The sequence below is a fragment of the Carex rostrata genome, chromosome 9 (assembly GCF_964058835.1).
Source record: "Carex rostrata chromosome 9, lpCarRost1.2, whole genome shotgun sequence".
Classification (NCBI taxonomy): Eukaryota; Viridiplantae; Streptophyta; class Magnoliopsida; order Poales; family Cyperaceae; genus Carex; species Carex rostrata.
In genome coordinates, this window is record NC_135926.1 from 9,496,183 (window position 1) to 9,515,049 (window position 18,867).

At 35.1% G+C, this 18,867-nt stretch overlaps 2 protein-coding genes across 3 annotated transcripts; one reads left to right on the forward strand and one right to left on the reverse strand.

Annotated features, from left to right (window-relative positions):
* Positions 1 to 620: 620 nt before the first annotated feature.
* EDR1 (Protein kinase superfamily protein) lies at positions 621 to 5,976 on the forward strand. Its single transcript, XM_078308741.1, has 13 exons — positions 621 to 1,154; positions 1,536 to 1,958; positions 2,179 to 2,282; positions 2,405 to 3,339; positions 3,486 to 3,526; positions 3,638 to 3,706; positions 3,825 to 3,925; positions 4,168 to 4,246; positions 4,338 to 4,436; positions 4,833 to 4,901; positions 5,014 to 5,063; positions 5,143 to 5,319; positions 5,434 to 5,976. Exons 1-13 carry the CDS (start codon positions 744 to 746, stop codon positions 5,573 to 5,575), a joined length of 2,700 nt encoding a protein of 899 aa, XP_078164867.1. The 5' UTR covers positions 621 to 743; the 3' UTR covers positions 5,576 to 5,976.
* A 1,379-nt stretch (positions 5,977 to 7,355) lies between these two features.
* Positions 7,356 to 9,976, reverse strand: LOC144559853 (uncharacterized). Of its 2 annotated transcripts, XM_078309004.1 has the most exons (7): positions 9,826 to 9,976; positions 9,073 to 9,175; positions 8,936 to 8,980; positions 8,397 to 8,508; positions 7,950 to 8,178; positions 7,813 to 7,860; positions 7,356 to 7,708 (listed from the first exon to the last, which is right to left on the reverse strand). In XM_078309004.1, the coding sequence occupies exons 1-7, from the start codon at positions 9,871 to 9,873 to the stop codon at positions 7,511 to 7,513; spliced, it is 783 nt and encodes a 260-aa protein (XP_078165130.1). In that variant the 5' UTR covers positions 9,874 to 9,976; the 3' UTR covers positions 7,356 to 7,510. The 2 variants fall into 2 exon arrangements, with proteins under 2 accessions (XP_078165130.1, XP_078165132.1); XM_078309006.1 differs by lacking the exon at positions 8,936 to 8,980.
* Positions 9,977 to 18,867: the final 8,891 nt, after the last annotated feature.

Below are 18,867 nucleotides of genomic sequence, written 5' to 3' on the forward strand. Positions count from 1 at the left end.
CAAAAAAATAATTTTTATAATACGCGGCAGAATTTGATTTGCTCATTTCCGTTTTATTCAGATTTTTGCTGATTATAGAATACTTGTAGAGTTGTAGTACAATGCGTTTTTTCCTGGAAAGGATGGAAAAAACGATCCAATTCGTCGAACAGCTAGTTCAGGCACCGCGTGAAATCCAACGAAATGCCCCGCACATAAATTTTCCCGGGAAATTTAGTAAATTCCTACGTCGAGCGGTCGAGCCGCCCCCAAACTAGCAGTGTAGCCCAGACAAGTAGGACCCACCACGACTTTCGGCCTAGTATCTACTAATGTCGATCTCGGGTCCATTACCCACGGGAATTCTGATCACCCCATGTACCTGACTCAAACAAATTACAAACAGACGGTCCATATTAGTTCGATTAAATTGGCACGAATCTCAAAAAGGAACCCGTATAGTTTCTATAGGCACTGGATTAATCTGAGCCGTGCGTTTGTAATTTGCCTGAGTCGGGTACCTGGGAGGATATGGATTCCAAACACGGTCCCCGCGTACGAAGTGTGTTCTCTTCATTCGCAAAAGCAGTACGGTTACTTCGGTAATTAACTCGAACTTGGAGCCCACTTTTGTTACTCATAGTCTTCCTGGTCTTACAAGCCTCCTTCCCTTCCCAAGTTCTTACTAGGAAATATAATAATAAAAGAGAAAAAATCGATCGAAAAATCAAAGAAAAAGAGGAGAAAAGGAGAAAGATCTATCAATGAAGCACTTGTTCAAGAAGAAACCACCACGATCGAACGATATCCCACCGACTTCTCCATCTCCATCCCCGACAAGTGGTGGACCCGCTGAGTCATGCAGTTCAGAGCACCGTGCAACCTCCTCTGCCTCCGCAACACCGCCTTCCCCGGTGGATTCTGGACCTTCTCCTGTGGTGGGGTCCGGCGGAGGGGTTAGGGTCGAAGACCGTAACAGGGAGGATTACTTCTCGCATGAAGAGGAGTATCAGATACAACTCGCGATGGCGCTGAGTGCTTCCAATGCGGATTTTGGAGGGTCGGACCCAGATGGCGATCAGATCCGAAAGGCGACGTTGCTAAGTTTGGGTAGGGATCGAATTGATCAGGATCGTGAAGAAGGCACTGCCGAGGCTCTCTCCAGACGATATTGGGTAAAGTTTCTTTTACTTCATAGTAACGCTAGTTGGTATTATATTTTTAGAATTTATATAGAAGGTAGTGGATTTGATTTTATTCTCGGGCGAACTTCCACTAAAGCGACCTCAATTTTTAATGGGGTTTAGCCTTGCCATTCGTTGTAGGTAGCGCAGCCAAACATAGGACACGCTATTATGTTTGTCCATTTTTGTGCTTCACTCTCAATCGATTTTCCGTTTTTGTTAATTGTTGAATAGTCTCTTCAGTAATCTTCTACTTGTACCATTTCTGTTTATCTCCAAAATCAAACACACATCTGATGCCTAAATTAACTGCTTACTAAGATATGATATGGCCATTACTTCACTTACATGCTAGAACAATCTGTTTTTTAGGACTACAATCTAATTGATTACCACGAAAAAGTACTAGATGGATTCTGTGATATATTTGGGCTGCTGCCCGAATCCTCTAAGCGAGGCAAGATGCCTTCCCTTGCTGATCTCCAGTCGAGCATAGGCGACCTTGGTTTTGAAGTAATTGTTGTTAACCACACAATGGATGCAACACTAGTAGAGTTGGAGCAGATAGCACAGTGCTGCATGTTAGATTGTCCTGCTACTGACACTGCATTGCTGGTTCAAAGGATAGCTGAGCTTGTGATAGATAACATGGGTGGCCCTGTGAAGGATGCGAATGACATGCTGGCACGTTGGATGGTGTGTAGCACCGAGTTAAGAACCTCTCTTCAGACCAGCCTGTTACCTATTGGTTGTATCAAGATTGGGTTGCTCCGCCATCGTGCCCTCCTTTTCAAGGTATATTATGTTGCCTTTATAGCAATCCTAATTTTTTTTTTTTGAAATTCATTGGTAGAAGCTACCAGGATGTTTGTATTAATAGCAAAGTGCACCACTATCAATCCTAATCTTATTGCTGTGCTGTGGTGGGAAAGGTGGAATAGGGGAGTAAACGATGCTCTACATAATTCCATTTTTTATCGATGTCCTTACTTGGGGTTTACACCTAAAACTGCAGATATTAGCAGATAAGGTGGGAATCATATGCAAGCTAGTAAAGGGAAGTCATTACACAGGCGTTGATGATGATGCTGTTAGCATTATTAAAATGGACGACGGCAGGTACACTTGCCTCATCCTTCTACTGCACAAATAGTTTTATTTGCCAAGTGAATTTATAACTGTATTGTATATTCAGACAGCTAGTGTTTATTATTTATGGCATTTGTACCAACTTTTAACAGGGAATATTTGGTTGATCTAATGGCTGCCCCAGGCACTCTAATTCCTGCTGATTTCCCTAGCTTAAAGGGAACTACTTTAAATTCTAATCTTAACCCTAGACTAACCTCTGCGGCTACAAATAACCCTAGTGAAGAGTTCTTCAGACCTGACACATCAAACCAATTCTCTGAAGTGCTATCAATATCAAATCAACCACTAGCAACTCCTCCACAGATGTTCTCTACTGCTGCATTGACTTCCGAGACTAGTAACAGTGGAACCATCCCATTGGACCACCATCAGAACCTCAACCAGTTTCCTATTATTGGGTCGACCTCATCAGAACCATTTAATGAAACTGTGAAGCCAGTGGATGACACGCAAGAGATGGATGATACCAGACAATTGTTTGCTGATCTGAACCCATTTGGGAAAGTTACTGCTCTTGATAGCAGAATCAATACAGGTGGGTTCCAAAGACGAAGAGAGAATGTTTCTCCCGGGCCCAGTAGGCCTCAGCAGCCATTGGTGATGAAAAATTGGTCAGCATATAATGAGGAACCATTTCAACGCAGAAACAAAAATGTTAATGACAACGCAGCTTCATCCTCATCCCAGAGGCCTCTGATTGGTAAAAGTCCGTATCTAAATACTACAGATCCATATGGTAATAACTCGGATAATAGTTATTTTGGTAATAAAGTAGAAATGCAAGTCACATCTGTTCAACCACCGCCTGTGTTGAAGGGACATTTGGAGAACGTAAATGGGATGCATGATAAGAAGAAAAGTTCTAATGATAGGTTCAAGGGATATGTAATGGAAAAAGAGACTGTTGAGTCAGCTGTATCTCTGTCACAGATGAGACCGAGTAGGCTTGATCCTATGTTAGATGATGTGTCTGAGTGTGAGATATTGTGGGAAGATCTTGACATTGGAGAGAGGATTGGCTTAGGTACCATTCTTTTTTTTTTTTGGCTCAATACTTTTGATTTGATTTCAATGCCGCTAATTAGACAACTGCTTTTATCCTATTCCATTTTGCTTCTATGGTCTGTGGCAGAACTCTCCTTATTGTTTTATTATATTTTATTTTCCTAGGTTCGTATGGCGAAGTGTACCGTGCAGATTGGAATGGAACCGTAAGTAGCTTTTTGTTGTCATCTTCTATTTAAGTTGGTTTAAAATTATAAAGAGAAAAAAATCAGTACTACATAAGATTCTGACAAGGATGGAGTGGAATTAATTTACAGGAAGTAGCTGTAAAGAAGTTTTTGGACCAAGAGTTCTATGGGGATGCCCTTGATGAGTTCCGTAGTGAAGTATGTCAAGGAGCTTTTTTCTATTTCTTCACGTAAATTATGTTTAGCAACTCAGGGAGTGTAGGTGTTCATCTGAGGAATGTGCTTTTATTTTTTTTGGTTCTTTATAATTAATTAGGTAAGGATAATGAGAAGACTACGGCATCCAAATGTTGTGCTCTTTATGGGTGCAGTTACTCGTCCACCACATCTTTCAATTGTCTCTGAGTTTCTCCCCAGGTTAGAACCTTTCTCTTTTTGGTATCCATTAACTACAAGTCTACAGTATGAATCATTTAACTGCTTATGAGCTCACATCGAGCAGTTGTGGCTATATCTGCCTAGATAAGACTTCGCAGTGTTTACTAGGGAGAATTACTGTTGAACTGAATTCATTTATTCACTGCTTTGAACTCCCAACTATTGTTAGTTATGTCAAATCTTCACAGTTTAACATTTCTTTTCGAGCATTACCTTTTCAGAGGAAGCTTGTACAGGTTGCTTCATCGACCTAATTGTCAAATAGATGAAAAGCGCAGGATTCGCATGGCTTTTGATGTGGTATGATCTGGAACATCCAAAACTTTCTATTTATTTGGTCAGCTTTTAATAATAATTTGGTTTTCTTTGCTGCTTGTGATTTATTGAATAGGCCAAAGGCATGAATTGCCTTCATAGCAGTGTTCCTACTATTGTTCACCGGGATTTGAAATCTCCAAATTTGTTGGTTGATAAGAACTGGACAGTCAAGGTATTACATTTTTTTCATTTTTGTGAAGAAACATAATTTACATTTATATTATCAACAAGACGAGTCAACGCATGCCAATCAGGTTGATACTGCTAGTAGGTGCCTATAATTGACCTGTTTCGAACAGACCAACATACTCTTAATATACCACGGTAAACTTACAGATAAGCTTCAGGTGTGGTTCAGGTTTAAATTTGGCTAGTTGAAGTATGCTTAAAACTTCAAAACCGTAGTCAAATAATTTGCACTGGAGATTACGTCATACTTCACATAAATTTCAATTTGGGAGATCTAGGTCGTATCTTGGTTGAGTTGATCTTCTTCTTAGAATTGGAAAGTGAGATCTTTTTTGGACTTCATTGGAACTATTTTACCGTGGATGCTAAAATTGTGCAGGTGTGTGACTTTGGACTGTCACGTTTGAAGCACAGCACCTTCTTATCATCGAAATCCACTGCCGGCACAGTGAGTCACAGGCACTTTTAGTTTAAATGTTAAACAAAGTATACTTTGTAAATATTGTACGCTCATGTGCCTTTTGTTTGTTGTCGTTTTAACTTTTGAATATGGTGTGTAGCCTGAGTGGATGGCACCAGAGGTTTTGCGGAATGAACCGTCAAATGAGAAGTAAGCTCTCTCTCTCTCTCTAGTAGTACTTGATCCATTTGGTTTTCGAGTTTTAAGATGTGAAACATGTATGATGCAGGTGTGATGTGTATAGTTTTGGGGTTATACTGTGGGAGCTAGCGACACTAAGAATGCCATGGTCTGGGATGAACCCAATGCAAGTTGTGGGTGCTGTTGGTTTTCAGGAACGCCGCCTCGATATTCCTAAGGATGTCGATCCCCTAGTTTCCAGAATCATTTGGGAGTGCTGGCAAACGTATATTTGATTTTCATTTTTTCATTTTTACCACTATATTACCTCCCTCGAGTGTTAATCATATTCTTATTTCTTTAACCATGAGTTTCTTTGTTGTTAATAATTCTTTACCAGGGATCCGAATTTGCGCCCTTCATTTGCACAGCTGACAACTGCTTTAAAGTCATTGCAACGGCTGGTCATCCCGTCGTCTCTACAGGATACTCAAAGCCCTCCTGTGCCCCAAGAGATTTTTGTCAACTCTTCTACTCCTTGACAGTATCTGCCATTATTTTGTGGATAAAAAGATTAAGAAAGAAAGGCCTGATTATATGATTTCTGCTATTGCTGGGTTAAAAAACCTAATGTCAAATCATGTGTAGTGATTGAGTGTACTCCTTTGTAACTCCGTTTCTTTTTGTTCCTTTTCTTCTCTCGAGCCACTAGTGAAAAAAAAGAAAAGGAAAGCTATGTGGCAGAGAGTGTACAGAGACGGACATGAGTCATCTCTCTCTTGATTTTTTTTTTTTTTTTGGCACTAGTATGTGAGCAAGCTGGAAACCAGTCAGCTCCTAGTAAAGGTGCCATTCTTTAGCCTCATGTAGAAGTTATTATGCGACAGAATGTAAGACGTATGAATGGTAATACTTCACTTCTTTTTTTTTTATAAATATCAGACGTGCAGTCTCCAGATTTTACTAATATTTTCCAACATGAAACGAGATATTGTAGCGATTCTCCAATCCTCGAGCGCATCTTGGAATAGTTGTTAAGCTCTAGAGCTACTAAGCTATTGATAGTACTCAGCCGGGTTTAATATTACCAAAAAGTAGCGGACGTTTTTTTTTTAAGGAATTGGCTTGTTTTGCCTCGTTCTCCCAAGAAATAGAGAAAATTTGCTATACGCCCATTGAAACTTCCGGTATCAAGTATTTGCCCATTAAAAAATTTTGTGGACCTGTCAGAAGTCAAATGCTTTATTAATGTCTTCACTTGTCAATTTAATAAATGCAAAATACTGATTAAAATAAAGAAATGATAATTATGCGACAGGGTTGCAAACGAATCAAACCAAATCAAACTTGAGTTCAAGTTTGAATAAGATTCAAACCTAACTGGTCTGATTTGTTTCAGGATGAACTTCAATCAAACAAGTTAATTGTAAAAAAAATTTCGAATCAAAATCAATCGAATCACGAACTATAAGCTTTTTTTTACCATAATACCGCCCTTATTTTTTAAAAATTAGATAGCTTAAACTAAGCATTGTATTGGATCTTATCTGATCATATCAGGTGCCTATTTGTACATATTTGAAATGAAACCTTGATTTTGCACTGAGCCACTGGCATTGCTCTAATTTGAATTGTACATGTTAATTTGAGATTTGAACCTTAATAGTTCGCGAACCAATTTCGAACAAACTATACCCAGTTTGAGTTTGAATAAGAGTTCGAACCGAACTGATTTAATTTGTTTCAGAATGAACATCAATCAAACAAGTTAATTGAAAAAAAAAAAATCGAATCAAAATCAATCGAATCACAAACTACGAGCTTTTTTGGCAACTCTAATTATGCCCCTGCCTTCAGAAAGGAAAATCTTTGCATACTAATACAATTTTTGTATCATTCTAGAGCTGGATATCAAGTGACTGCTGCATAACAACCAGATTTTGTGTTTTTAGTTTGATTATAGCTAAATGCTTTTAAAGACACTCTTGTTTAATATTATGTCTCAACTTAGTCTGATAATACATGTTGTAAACACTAGGATGCAACTTTTCTGATGTACTACTATGCTTTATGAAATATATACCTACGGGCGGTTTGAACCAAAAAAAAAAATGTTTGTTTTCAAAATAATTATTTTATTTCAAACTTCAATTTTATAATCTGAGCTAGCACCATGTCATAATTGATGCTACAACACTTGCTGATTAAGGATACAACAATATACCCGTTTTAGATGAATATGACTGTTATTTTTATAATATGCTTGGAGCAAAAAAAATCAGTGATAAGAGTAACCAGTGTCCAAAAGTAAGCACTTTTAGGCCCCCACCATAGGATCAAAAGATTAATATCAACGATGACGCTACAGCACCAGCCATGCTGCCATAGGTAACCATTGTCCATTACATTTCTAACTCGCACCAATTTTTTTCTAGCAACATTTGATCAGCAAGTCATAAACCAGCCACTAAAATGTACTAAATATTGCTGCTCACTACGGAAGTGTTGGAGTAATTAGACCTTTGACGCCCATGAGTCCTCTTGAGGGCACGCGCTTGTCTTCTAGAAAGCACTTCTGTTGCCTCAGATTGTGGTTTGGTCTCCTTGCTGTCTTCAGGATAACCAAAAATACTCTCTAGAGGATCCACAAACAAATCCCAGTTTCGATTCTCATTCTGTCACACATAAAAAGATAAAAGAAAGACATTATTGAGTTTTTCCATAGTTCTATATTTTAATAAAAGTAAAAAGGGTTTTTATGGAAAGTAATGGTGCTTACATTATTTTGTTTCTCAGGTAGACCATTGTTCTCAGAAGAGTCACTCCTCTGCAAATGTGAATAAAATAATAACTACACGAGCAAAAATATAGATCGGTTTTGTTATCATTAATAATCGCTCCATAAATGATGCTTACAATGGCACTTTTCTCTGTAGTTCGCTTGTACTGGTCAAGTTTCTGGTAAAATTCAACCCTATGAGCCTGAGTATGATTCTGAGAAGCTGCCAAATCAATGTAGGTATTGCGAGGTCTCCACCGAGAGAGGGGGACATCAGGATTTACATCACCAAACACTTGCTCTGAGTAAAAGTGTTTCCTCAAAAGAATCAGTAGAGATTTGTCCTCCTTGAACTCTCTCAGTATACTAAGGATTTGGATGAAAAAAGTTGAAATGGGTCAAGAACAGCTATCTATATGAACTTAGAGGCTTTTTTACGCTAACTCGTGAGGATTCCTCAGTTGCCAATTTGGTTATTTGTATTCATTAGTTTGAAACAAAAGACGTATAAGGGAACATTTGTAAAAAAATCTAAATAAATGTCCACACTGGATGGAAATTATAAGAGATTACAAAGAACTAACAAGGAGGCCAGATCAGTTTGACTTGGAGTTCCTTGGAGGTCAACAAAAAGCCTGTGAATACCAGCATCCATGGACCTGCCACCATTCCACCTCCCCCCTGCCAGTCCTGCAACTGCAATTAAGTAAATACTATTTTAAATTTATCACATTCAAAGGGGATGGAAGATGCATAGCATTGTTGCAACATTCTTATGTAACTATTAAAATATTGGACTTGGCAATATTGATAACCGTTATAAATAACTTTAATATTTAAGCCCTGACATCTTTGGGTGTGATCTATTCGGCATATACCTGTCATGAATGTAAAAAGTAAAGAGAGGTCAGAGGTGCATGTTTGCCCCCCATCAGCAATTTGAATTTTCAATGGTCTAAATTGCACAATTATTGATCCATTCACATTTAACACTTTCAGCACAAAATTTGATGTCTCTATAAACTTTTTCATTCTTATTTGAGAGATAGTGTCAACATTCATTGCCAAATGATCCTAACTATATATACGGTGATATAGTTTGACATGAATCTTCCAAACTTACAAGCTGATAGACTCAACCTTGAAGCAGTAGGAATTGCCCTAAATGCTGCATTTAGAAACATAGCAACAATTGAGAAACATTTCTGATAACTGCCAAGGAGGAAAAAGAAAAGGATAAATTTAAAATGAAATAAGTACCAGGCCAAGCGACAGAAAAGGAGACCACCGCTCCTGTAACAAAGTTCAATACTACCCTGCCCACAAATATCTCAATTTGCTCTTCCTCCCATTCGCTCCGCTTCTACATTTTGTTACTTATATTTAAGTCACAAAGCAGGACCAAGTTTTCCAAGTTAAAATCCTGCAGCTTTCAGTGGATATTTCCAAATTGGATCCAAAAATTTGTTATTATTTTCAGATAAGACTCAACACTTGTGTGATTATTTTCAGATAAAAGCAACTGTACAAATGAAGGGTGAAGTCAGCTGAAAGATCCAAGCCCCCCTTCAATGTCACACTAATTCAATCTAACAGCCTTACAAAGAAAGAGAGGCTTTTGTCAATTCTAGTTAATATAAAAAATAGATTTTATTTTAAATTTGTTTTCATAATATAAGTAATTTTCTTATTAAAATTTAATTTCTGCATCATTTATGATTTTAAGAAAATAAAAACATGTAGCTTGTAGTAAATTGCGCAAATTTGTCAGAATTTAACAGCATATATTAATGCCAAGTTTTTTTGAACAGCATATATTATCTGTTGACTTGATGGGGTTTTTTTTTTGGCAAATAGCATGAAGAATGTGCAGAACGGGATATAAATTTGAGAACGAGCATTACTTGCAAATACCATGAAATGCTGGTTGTTGTTGTTTTTTTTTTTTTTTATGAGAAATGCTGGTTATTATAGTTGCAAAAATGGAGGGTAGAAGAAAAAAGTGCCACAGACCTTGGAATAAAGAAAGGATTTCATCTCCGCTAGAAACTTAAGCCTCATGCTTTCTCTTTCTCTCTCCCGACTCTCTCTTTTCTTCGCTTCTCACAGCAATGGAGAATAATCTATCTTTTCTCTTTTTCTCTTTGGCAAAATAGGGGAAAGACGGGAGACTCCGAGACTGTAGAGAAGAAAGAATAAATTACGAGAGATATTGAAAACAAGCCCAAAATTCAAAAATATAGGCCCAAAGGTTGAGGAATTCGGATCCTCCCAGTCCCAGGTACCTTACGGGTACTGTTCACTAAAAATTCTAGTGGATCATGCCTATTCTTTTCGGAATCAAATTTTCTGCTCATCCGTTGGCAGAAAAATTATGTTTGTATATCTATTCATTTATTCATTCGTTTCATATCTGTTCTAATATAAACGGTAATAATTAAAATATGAAACGTATTTGAGTTTTGAAAAATGCTCTATATTATTATATTAACCATTTAGATTGAAGCATGCATGAAATGGACGGATGGAGGCCTGTGGGTGGAATTTTTCTGCCAACATATAGACAAGAGATTTGTCCCGATTTTTTTAACTTGACACGAATTTTAGAAGAAAACCCTTTATTTTAAAAGGCATTGGATTGAATTTGATCTGACTGAAAGTAAATTTGAAACGTAAAATTATGTACCTCACTTTACGGTTCTAAGAAACTAAAAAAGAAATAAGGGTGAAAGGACATTTAGTATTATGCCACAGTCAAACATTCACGTGCCGTACGAGTCACGTTACGTCATGCATGTCATGTCATGTCACGTCACACAGTGTGCGAGTCACGGCATGTTGCGACTTTTTTACATCTCTACTGTTCGAACTTTTCGAGATTGAATCAAGCACATTTTATGCGTAGTGGGTTGAATCTGTTGTGGACTTGAGGCGAGCAAACCTTGCGGCTCCACTCCACGTGTCAGTCGGTAATGTGTCAATGGGTGAGACGCGTGCTCTGAGGTGGATTGGCTGCCCTCCCCAGGCCCCAGCCCAGTTCCTAACCCACATTGAATTTGATTTATTTAGTTTTTTTACTTTTATTTGCTGCAATTTTGTTCCTCTCCTGCAAAATATACATATGTTTTCTATATTATTTCTTTTGTTTTTGGTCGGGAGCTATTTTTGTGAATTTTTTCAAAGTCAAAATTTGTTGATAATTTTTTGCATTCACAACTATTTGGTTATTAAATAAGATCCCTTTTCCACTCATTTTGAGAAGTGGACACCACATTCGCTACTATAGGAGTGATCGTAGAGGTGTGCCAAATTTTGTATGTTATTGCTCGAAATTTTAGAAAAGTGGATCATTACAAAAATTAAAAATAAATGATATCATTTGATTTTGAAGTATTAATTTGTGTGAACAAATTTGGGAAAACTAAATTATGGAATATTGTGTACATTTGTTGATTTTTTTTTAATCTATTTAGGTTTATTTTGAAGTCATAAAATTGCCGTAACTAACGTTTATGTTGATTTTTTTTAAAGTGTGTACATCTGTTGCTTTTAGGTCTATTTAGAGTGGCTATGGGCTGGGCTTGTTTTTTTAAAGTGTGTATCATTTGGGCCTGAACTTATAATGTACAAAATGGAAAGACTATGAATGAGAGAATTTATTAATGTAATGAGCCTTTCAAGTACCCTTGACCATGTCTCTCGTCCTTATATTGTCCCGCGCTGGGCTGAGATGTAGCCTTTTATTGCAAATCTTGTTAATTAATAAGAAGGGAAGACCATTTCTTTACCTTCTAATATGGCTCCTCATTTTTCGCAAGTCGAATGTAAATATACGCCATAACGGGAGTATCTCTGCAGTAATAAAATTTGAGGTTATCTAAAACCGGACTAATTTCAAAAAATTATGGAGCAAATTAATAATAAATATACAGCTTTAAAAGTCAGCTGATTTAGAACAAACAATACAGATTCAGGACTTCAGAGAATGCAAATTTGCAAAACGGTTGTCTAGAAAGTTACCAAGTTAGGAATAACTGACTTTATAAAGCAACCATTAACTATGAGATTGTTCGGCAACACCTCTTAATCTGCATTATAATTAAGACTTAAAGAAGTTTAAGGAACCAATATTAGATTGTTTTAATTCATAAATGATAGTTAAGGAAGTTGAAGGAAGAGATAGAGATGCCTTAAGATCTGAACAAAATGAGATTAAAAAAGATAATCTTAATTCGTGTTAAAAATTAGTGTTCAGTAAAATTAAACGGCTAAGGAAAGGAGACACCTTTAGCTTTATGGAGGCTTAAAAAAAATTTACCGAACAGCTCGCATGAGATCAAGAAGAGCAAAACAGAGAAATTAGAGCAGTCTACGCTTGCACCGGAGAAGGCTCACGTGTGGGCATATTTAATACGGGCACGGCAACTTGAGACTACATGTTTAAATAATTTCACCATCAGTTGCATGATAATTTAGTAATTTACTCAACTTTGTCTCTTTTCATTTTTATTTATATGCTGTTACAATATTGCTGATTAATATTTACCCAAACGCCAAATTTTGCACTCAACAATTCTATTTAGATAATTCAATCTTTGCGTGAACAAATTCTGTTTAAATAAAAATTAAAGAATCGTTGTATGCATCTATTAATGTTTTTAATCAACTGAATGTGATTTCAAGTCGTAAAATCACCACAGCTCACTATTATCCTCCCAACATTATCAACTATTAATACCGTTTCAAAAAAAAAAAAAATCAAAACATCACTAAATTGGAGAATTCGAAAAATACCATGGTTTTCAATTCAATCTGCGGCTCCATTCTTAGAAGACCGCAGATTAAATTGAAGGCCCTCCAAAAACCTAAATATCAACATATTACAGTGTATTTTTTGAATTTTTGGGCGGCCTCCAATTTTTTTTTTTTTTTTTTTTTAAAAGAGGCAAAAGCCCATTTTCCATTGACCGGAAAACATAATTACAAAAGGGGCAATTACCAGCATATCCGCCAGCAATTGTGTTCAATCACCTCATACTACTGGTGATATATAAAAACAGCATATAGATGTGGTATTGATAAATTTTTTGGAATTATCGGTGCAGTTGAGCGTTACGAATAATTCTAGCAAATTGCATGCATATTAGATGTATTCAATTATTTTGAACTGTAACGATGATTAAATCACCACCACTGACTGTTATGCTACAAATAATATCTGAAACTTACACAAATTATTATTATAGCAATTTCAAACGATCAATTTTTACATTAAAAATAATTACCTCATAACATTTTACTTCAAAATTGTAAACATAATAGATGTGTTTGAGTAAATCTAAATTCATTTTCAAGTGATTAATTCATTATTATTCTAATGCTTGTACGATAATCATTAGATCAATCGAAAAAAACTACTATGATTCGTTTAAAACCGAAAATTTATAATAAAATTATTTTTACCGGGTTTGGCCAGATTCCACCAGAGCTTGGTTGATCCACTCGAATAAAGAGTTGAAACAGACACAAGTACGGAGTTAGGATTTGAATATACGTCATGTTCGGCGGAACTGATGGAATGAGAATAGGAACAGGAACATGAACATGATTAGTTTGAACTGAAAATGACTTTTTACGTGGAAAATAAAATTCAGTTTGAGTGAATTTTTTTTCCCCACGTGAACAGTAATTTCGTTGCTGCAGCCGAACATGCCCTAAATGAGCATAAACTCTCATTTCCTTCTTCGAAGTGCTAGGAAAAGGGAACCGGATCTCGTGTCCGTTGGGTCCATCCGTTCATGCTTGTTCCGATCTGAATGGTCACTGGACGGATGGATCCAATAGGCAAGTTTCTATTTTTGCACAAGAAAAAGTGAAATAGCAAAATAGATTTTTATTGAACTGGATTCTATATTTACATTTGCGTAGAAAGATTCTGATTTTTGAATTTGATAATTTTACCTATGAAATTATACCTTTTCAATTTCATCTTTCTAAAATATTACTTTCTTTTCTATGTTGAAATCAAAATAAGGAGAATACGAGATTTGAACACAGAGCTATCTAGAGGAAACAGATTCAAATCAGCTGAAATCCAAATGCATGAACAGTACCGCTGAAATTCTTGGAATTTCAAATCCAACCGTTCAACTTTTTCTGTGCACGGATCTCAGAACAGCTGATTTTTCTGTGCACGTATCTCGAAACAGTTCAATGGTTGGATTCAGAATTCCAGGAATTTTAGGGTTACTGTTCATGCATTTGGGATTTCAGCTGATTTGAATCCAGAGGAAATTGATGAGCGATTTGGATGATTTGACGAAAAATAAGCAATTTGGCGAGTCGAACGAGGAGATTTTGAAATTTTACGTAAAGTGCTTTGAAATTATTATAGAGAAATGTTCTAGTACCCCGAGCCATTATATCCGAGCGCGTCCTCCGAGTAATTTAACAGAAAAAAAAACTTCAAATGTTGGCTAACTTTCATTTTCAGTGCTAATATCAAAACATTTAAAGCTATGTTTATAACATTTTACAATGCTACTCGCAAGCATGTAAACCTCTATCTGAAAGCATTAAATTCTAAATCTGCATAGTTTTAACTCCTAACTACTTTTGTCTTCAAACCAAAAACGGAAAGATTATTTTCACCCACTATTTTTTATTTTTTCTCTGATCATTATAATTTATTTTTTCGACGATCCATGATGAATTTTACGAATCTAAAAATACGAATATTTTATATTCGATTTTATCTTTCAAATAAGATCCATGAAGAAATACTCTTGGGTAATTTTAAAGTCATTTGTTTTTTTTTGAAGTAAAACCCATGAGCACTTTAAATTTTCAAGTTTTTAAATCTCAGTCTACAACCATGAAATTTTTCAAGGCTTTGTACACGAGATTTATATGCTTTATAAATGCAGTGTTATTGTTGAGGTTTATATGCTTTGAAATGTTATTGTTGAAGTTTTAATTCTTTGTACATGAGGTTTATATGTTTTGTAAATAAGTTTTGTAAATGCAATGTTATTGTTGAGGTTTATAAACTTTGAAATGTTATTGTTAAGGTTTTAATTCTTTGTACATGAGATTTATATGTTTTGTAAATGAGCTTAGTAAATGCAATGTTATTGTTGAGGTTTTAATTCTTTGTACATGAGGTTTATATGTTTTATTCTAGAGATTTAAAGTGTTATTAATGAGGTTTATATGCTTGTACATGAGATTTGTATGCTTGTAAAGAGAGGTTTAAATTATTTTGAAGCAAAATTAAACAAACAAAAAAACTGAAAGTCACAAAGATTTAAAGTGGTAAAAAAAATTACGACACAAATATAACTCGAAAGTTATTCTTCATGGATCTCATTTGAAAGAGAAAATCAGATAAAACGTTCATATTTTTAGATTCACAAAATTCATCACGAATCGTTGAGAAAATAGATGAGAATGATCAGAGAAAAAAATTTAAAAAAATGTGGGTGAAAAAAATCTTTCGGTTTTTGGCTTAAAAACAAAAGTAGTTAGGAGTTAAAACTATACAGATTTAGAATTTTAATGTTTGCAAATAGAGGTTTAAATTATTGCGAGTAGCATTGTAAAATGTTATAAACAGAGCTTTAAATGTTTGGATATTAGCGCTGAAAATGGAAGTTAGATAATATTGAAAGTTTTGTCTGTTAAACTACTTAGGGAACATGCTTGGAGATTTTGTTTGAAGTACAATTATCATGCTCTATTATTATATTACCGGGGGCTAATATATACTTAAAAGAAATGAATACACATGCGCATAACTTAAAAATATCACATAAATAGCCAAGTATCTGTAAGTTATATGTAGATCCATCCGTGAGAGAATATCTAAAGGTAAAATGTTAAACTATCGGTAAAGGAGAGAATTTTTTTAAATATCATAAATAAAAAATAATATTTTATCAAACCAACTTGATTGTTTTGGTTTTACAGAAACCATCAGAACCAAAATGCCATTTCGGTCTGAAATTTTTTTTTTAGGGACTGAAATGCCATTTCGATCCGACGTGTTTTCACAAGTTTTATCATTATTTTTTATCAAAATATGTGAAAATGACTCGGATCGAAATTGCATTTTGGTCTCGAAAAAAATAAATTTTGATTCTTATAGTTTTTTTAAAAACCAAAACAGTTAAATTGATTTGGTAAAATATTATTTTTTATTTATGGTTTTTAAAAAAAATTCTAAAGGAGAGGTGGCTTGAGGATGAAAGACGACTGGGGTAAATTTGTGGACGCCTGGACGGTAGACATTTGCTAACGGGTTACCCGTGACCCGTTCCGGGTTACCCGTTACGGGTAACGGGTAGGACGGGTAAAGGGGTAGGTCGGGTACGGGTAAAACCCGTAACGGGTAGACGGGTAATTTTTCCAAAACCTCTATCCGGTCCGTTTATTACCCGTACCCGTTGCGGGTTGACGGGTACGGGTACCGCGGGTACGGATCCGGTCCGCCAGGTTTTTTTTTTTTTTTTTCTGTTTTTTTCAAAAAAATTCAAATTTTTTTGAAGTGAAACGGGTAACGGGTACGGGTATGCGGGTAGATGGGTACGGGTAACGGGTACGGGTATGCGGGTAGATGGGTACGGGTAGGCGGGTACGGGTAGACGGGTAGACGGGTACGGGTATAACGGGTTTTTTTTCAAATTAGGTTGTCTGGTCCGTTTATTACCCGTACCCGTCTACCCGTTTGTACCCGGGCAACGGATACGGGTACCACGGGTAACGGGTACGGGCCGGGCAAAACGGGTTCTACCCGTTCCGGGTTTAGCAAATGCCTACTGGACGGTGACCGAAGACTATTTGAGATTCCTACAAAGCATCAAAATTACGTATTTACTCCTCCAAATTTCATAGTATCATATTTTATTTCTAAACTCACAAATTTAGTCACTTTATTTTATAATTATTTATATTAAAACTCATTTAAATTTATAAAATATCTATTTTACTCTTTATTAAAAAATAAAAAACATGTAGCATGTTAAGAAAAATATCAATCTTATCCTTATAATTAGTTGATTTCTGACATCAAATGATTCATTTCTCTACTCCTAGTGTATACACAAGTGTACACCAAAATATCACCATGTATACGTCAAAAGCAGTGAAATTTGAAAAACTGACCAATTAGATAACTGATATTTTTTTTCTTAAATATCCTACATTTTTTTAATGTTTTTAATGAATAGTAAAATGGATATTTATAAATTTAAAATTATTTTTAATATGAAAATCATAAAATTCCTCCATTTGTTTAATCAGGATAATTCAATTTTTTTAATGAGTATACATAAATTCCTCCATTTGTTTAATCTGGATAACAAAAAGATCGGTAGAGAAAATGGCAAGATGCTAATTTTGTGCCAAAAAAAAGGATTCTTTCGATCTCTTTAGATAAGTTGCCACAATTATTATCAAATAATTTAGATACTCTTGCTCTCTTAAAAAAAAACGGTTACGACTTGTAGAGACTAAAAACATCTTTATCAAAATTACAAAAGGTGACACAAATTTAAGAATCACAAATCAATCAATCAATTTTATATTATATTCCTGCAATTAATTATAGTTTCATTTTTATATCTATAAAATTGTCAATTGCAAGCAATAATTTTAGACAAAGTGCTATTTTTTTTTTCATAAAATGATCAATCATTTTATAGTTCTACAATTAAAAATTGCAATCGTCGCACAAAATTTTAAAATTGCTTTTCAATTGAAATCAAGATGCTCTAATCGACCAAAAGCTCTTAAAACATAGTGTAGGTAGCCTGCAAATTTTCTGAAAGTTTGCTTTTAATTGCCGATTTTTAATATTTATTTCTTAATACAATATGTTTGATGACAAGTAAGACAATTTTTCTTTAAAATATAATATGAGGATAAGAGATATATTTTCTGAATTTACTATATTAAATTTTATAATGATAATGATAAATATATTCTGCACTAAGTAAAGTCTCGATGTTTATAAGTATATATAAAGGTTGGCTAATATTACGGCCATTTTTATTAATACCATAAAACAAAATTTAAAATTGCCTCCTCATTGGATTTTTTTTTTAAAAACTGCCCCGACCGCTGGGCTCACGGGCGGCCCACCCTGCGTAGTAGACCACCCGAGCTAGAGGCGGTCCACTAGGAACCAGACCGCTTGGAGGCTGGGCGGTCCGCTAATTTTTTTTTTAGAGAGATCTTAATATCTTGTTTAGAGTGTATGCCAAAAAATAAGACATTTGATATATTTATGAAGTGATGTCGTAACTCTTTATAACTTTGATTTGATTTGTCAGTTAGATATCACAAGTTTAAGTGCATCAAATTTGACTTTTGCTGGTAAATAAGCATGTCTGGAATGATACAGGGACCAAACTGCAAAAATAATTACACCAGCATGTAGAGCATTCAAAAATACACAGAATTAACACAAATTTTAATTTATTTGGATTTTTCTACAGTTAGTTATGAATTTTCAAAGTTCAGCTTTCGAAAAAACTTTAAACAGCCATAACTTTGGCTAGGAAAGTCAGATTTGGGTGTATGACCACTTTTCTGAAAGGGAGGGACGAGACGGATCCGAATGGCGCTCGAGAAACTCTCAGGCATTAGAAGTATCAGAATTTCAAAAAAACGTCGTTTAGTACCTCAAAAATTTAGTTTAAGTTTTCGTTCAACGATATATATAACGATCGGTATTTTGTTTAGTCAAAAGCCTAAGAGATTATTCAAGAATTATTCATATAATTATTTTAAAATGCATTTACTATATATTGTGTTCGTTTGCCTATCTCCGAGCAAATGGTATATGTCGACAATAATTCTCTAAAAAAAATAGAAGTTGACATCATTGAGGCAATCTAACTTTTTTTTTTTGTATATTTAAATAAAATAAATTATTAAGAATCAATGCCAACTCCTTAATTAATGTTATCTTTAGACTTACAATATCCAATTGACAAATCAAATCAAAGTTATAAAGAGTTACGACATCACTTCATAAATATATCAAATGTCTTG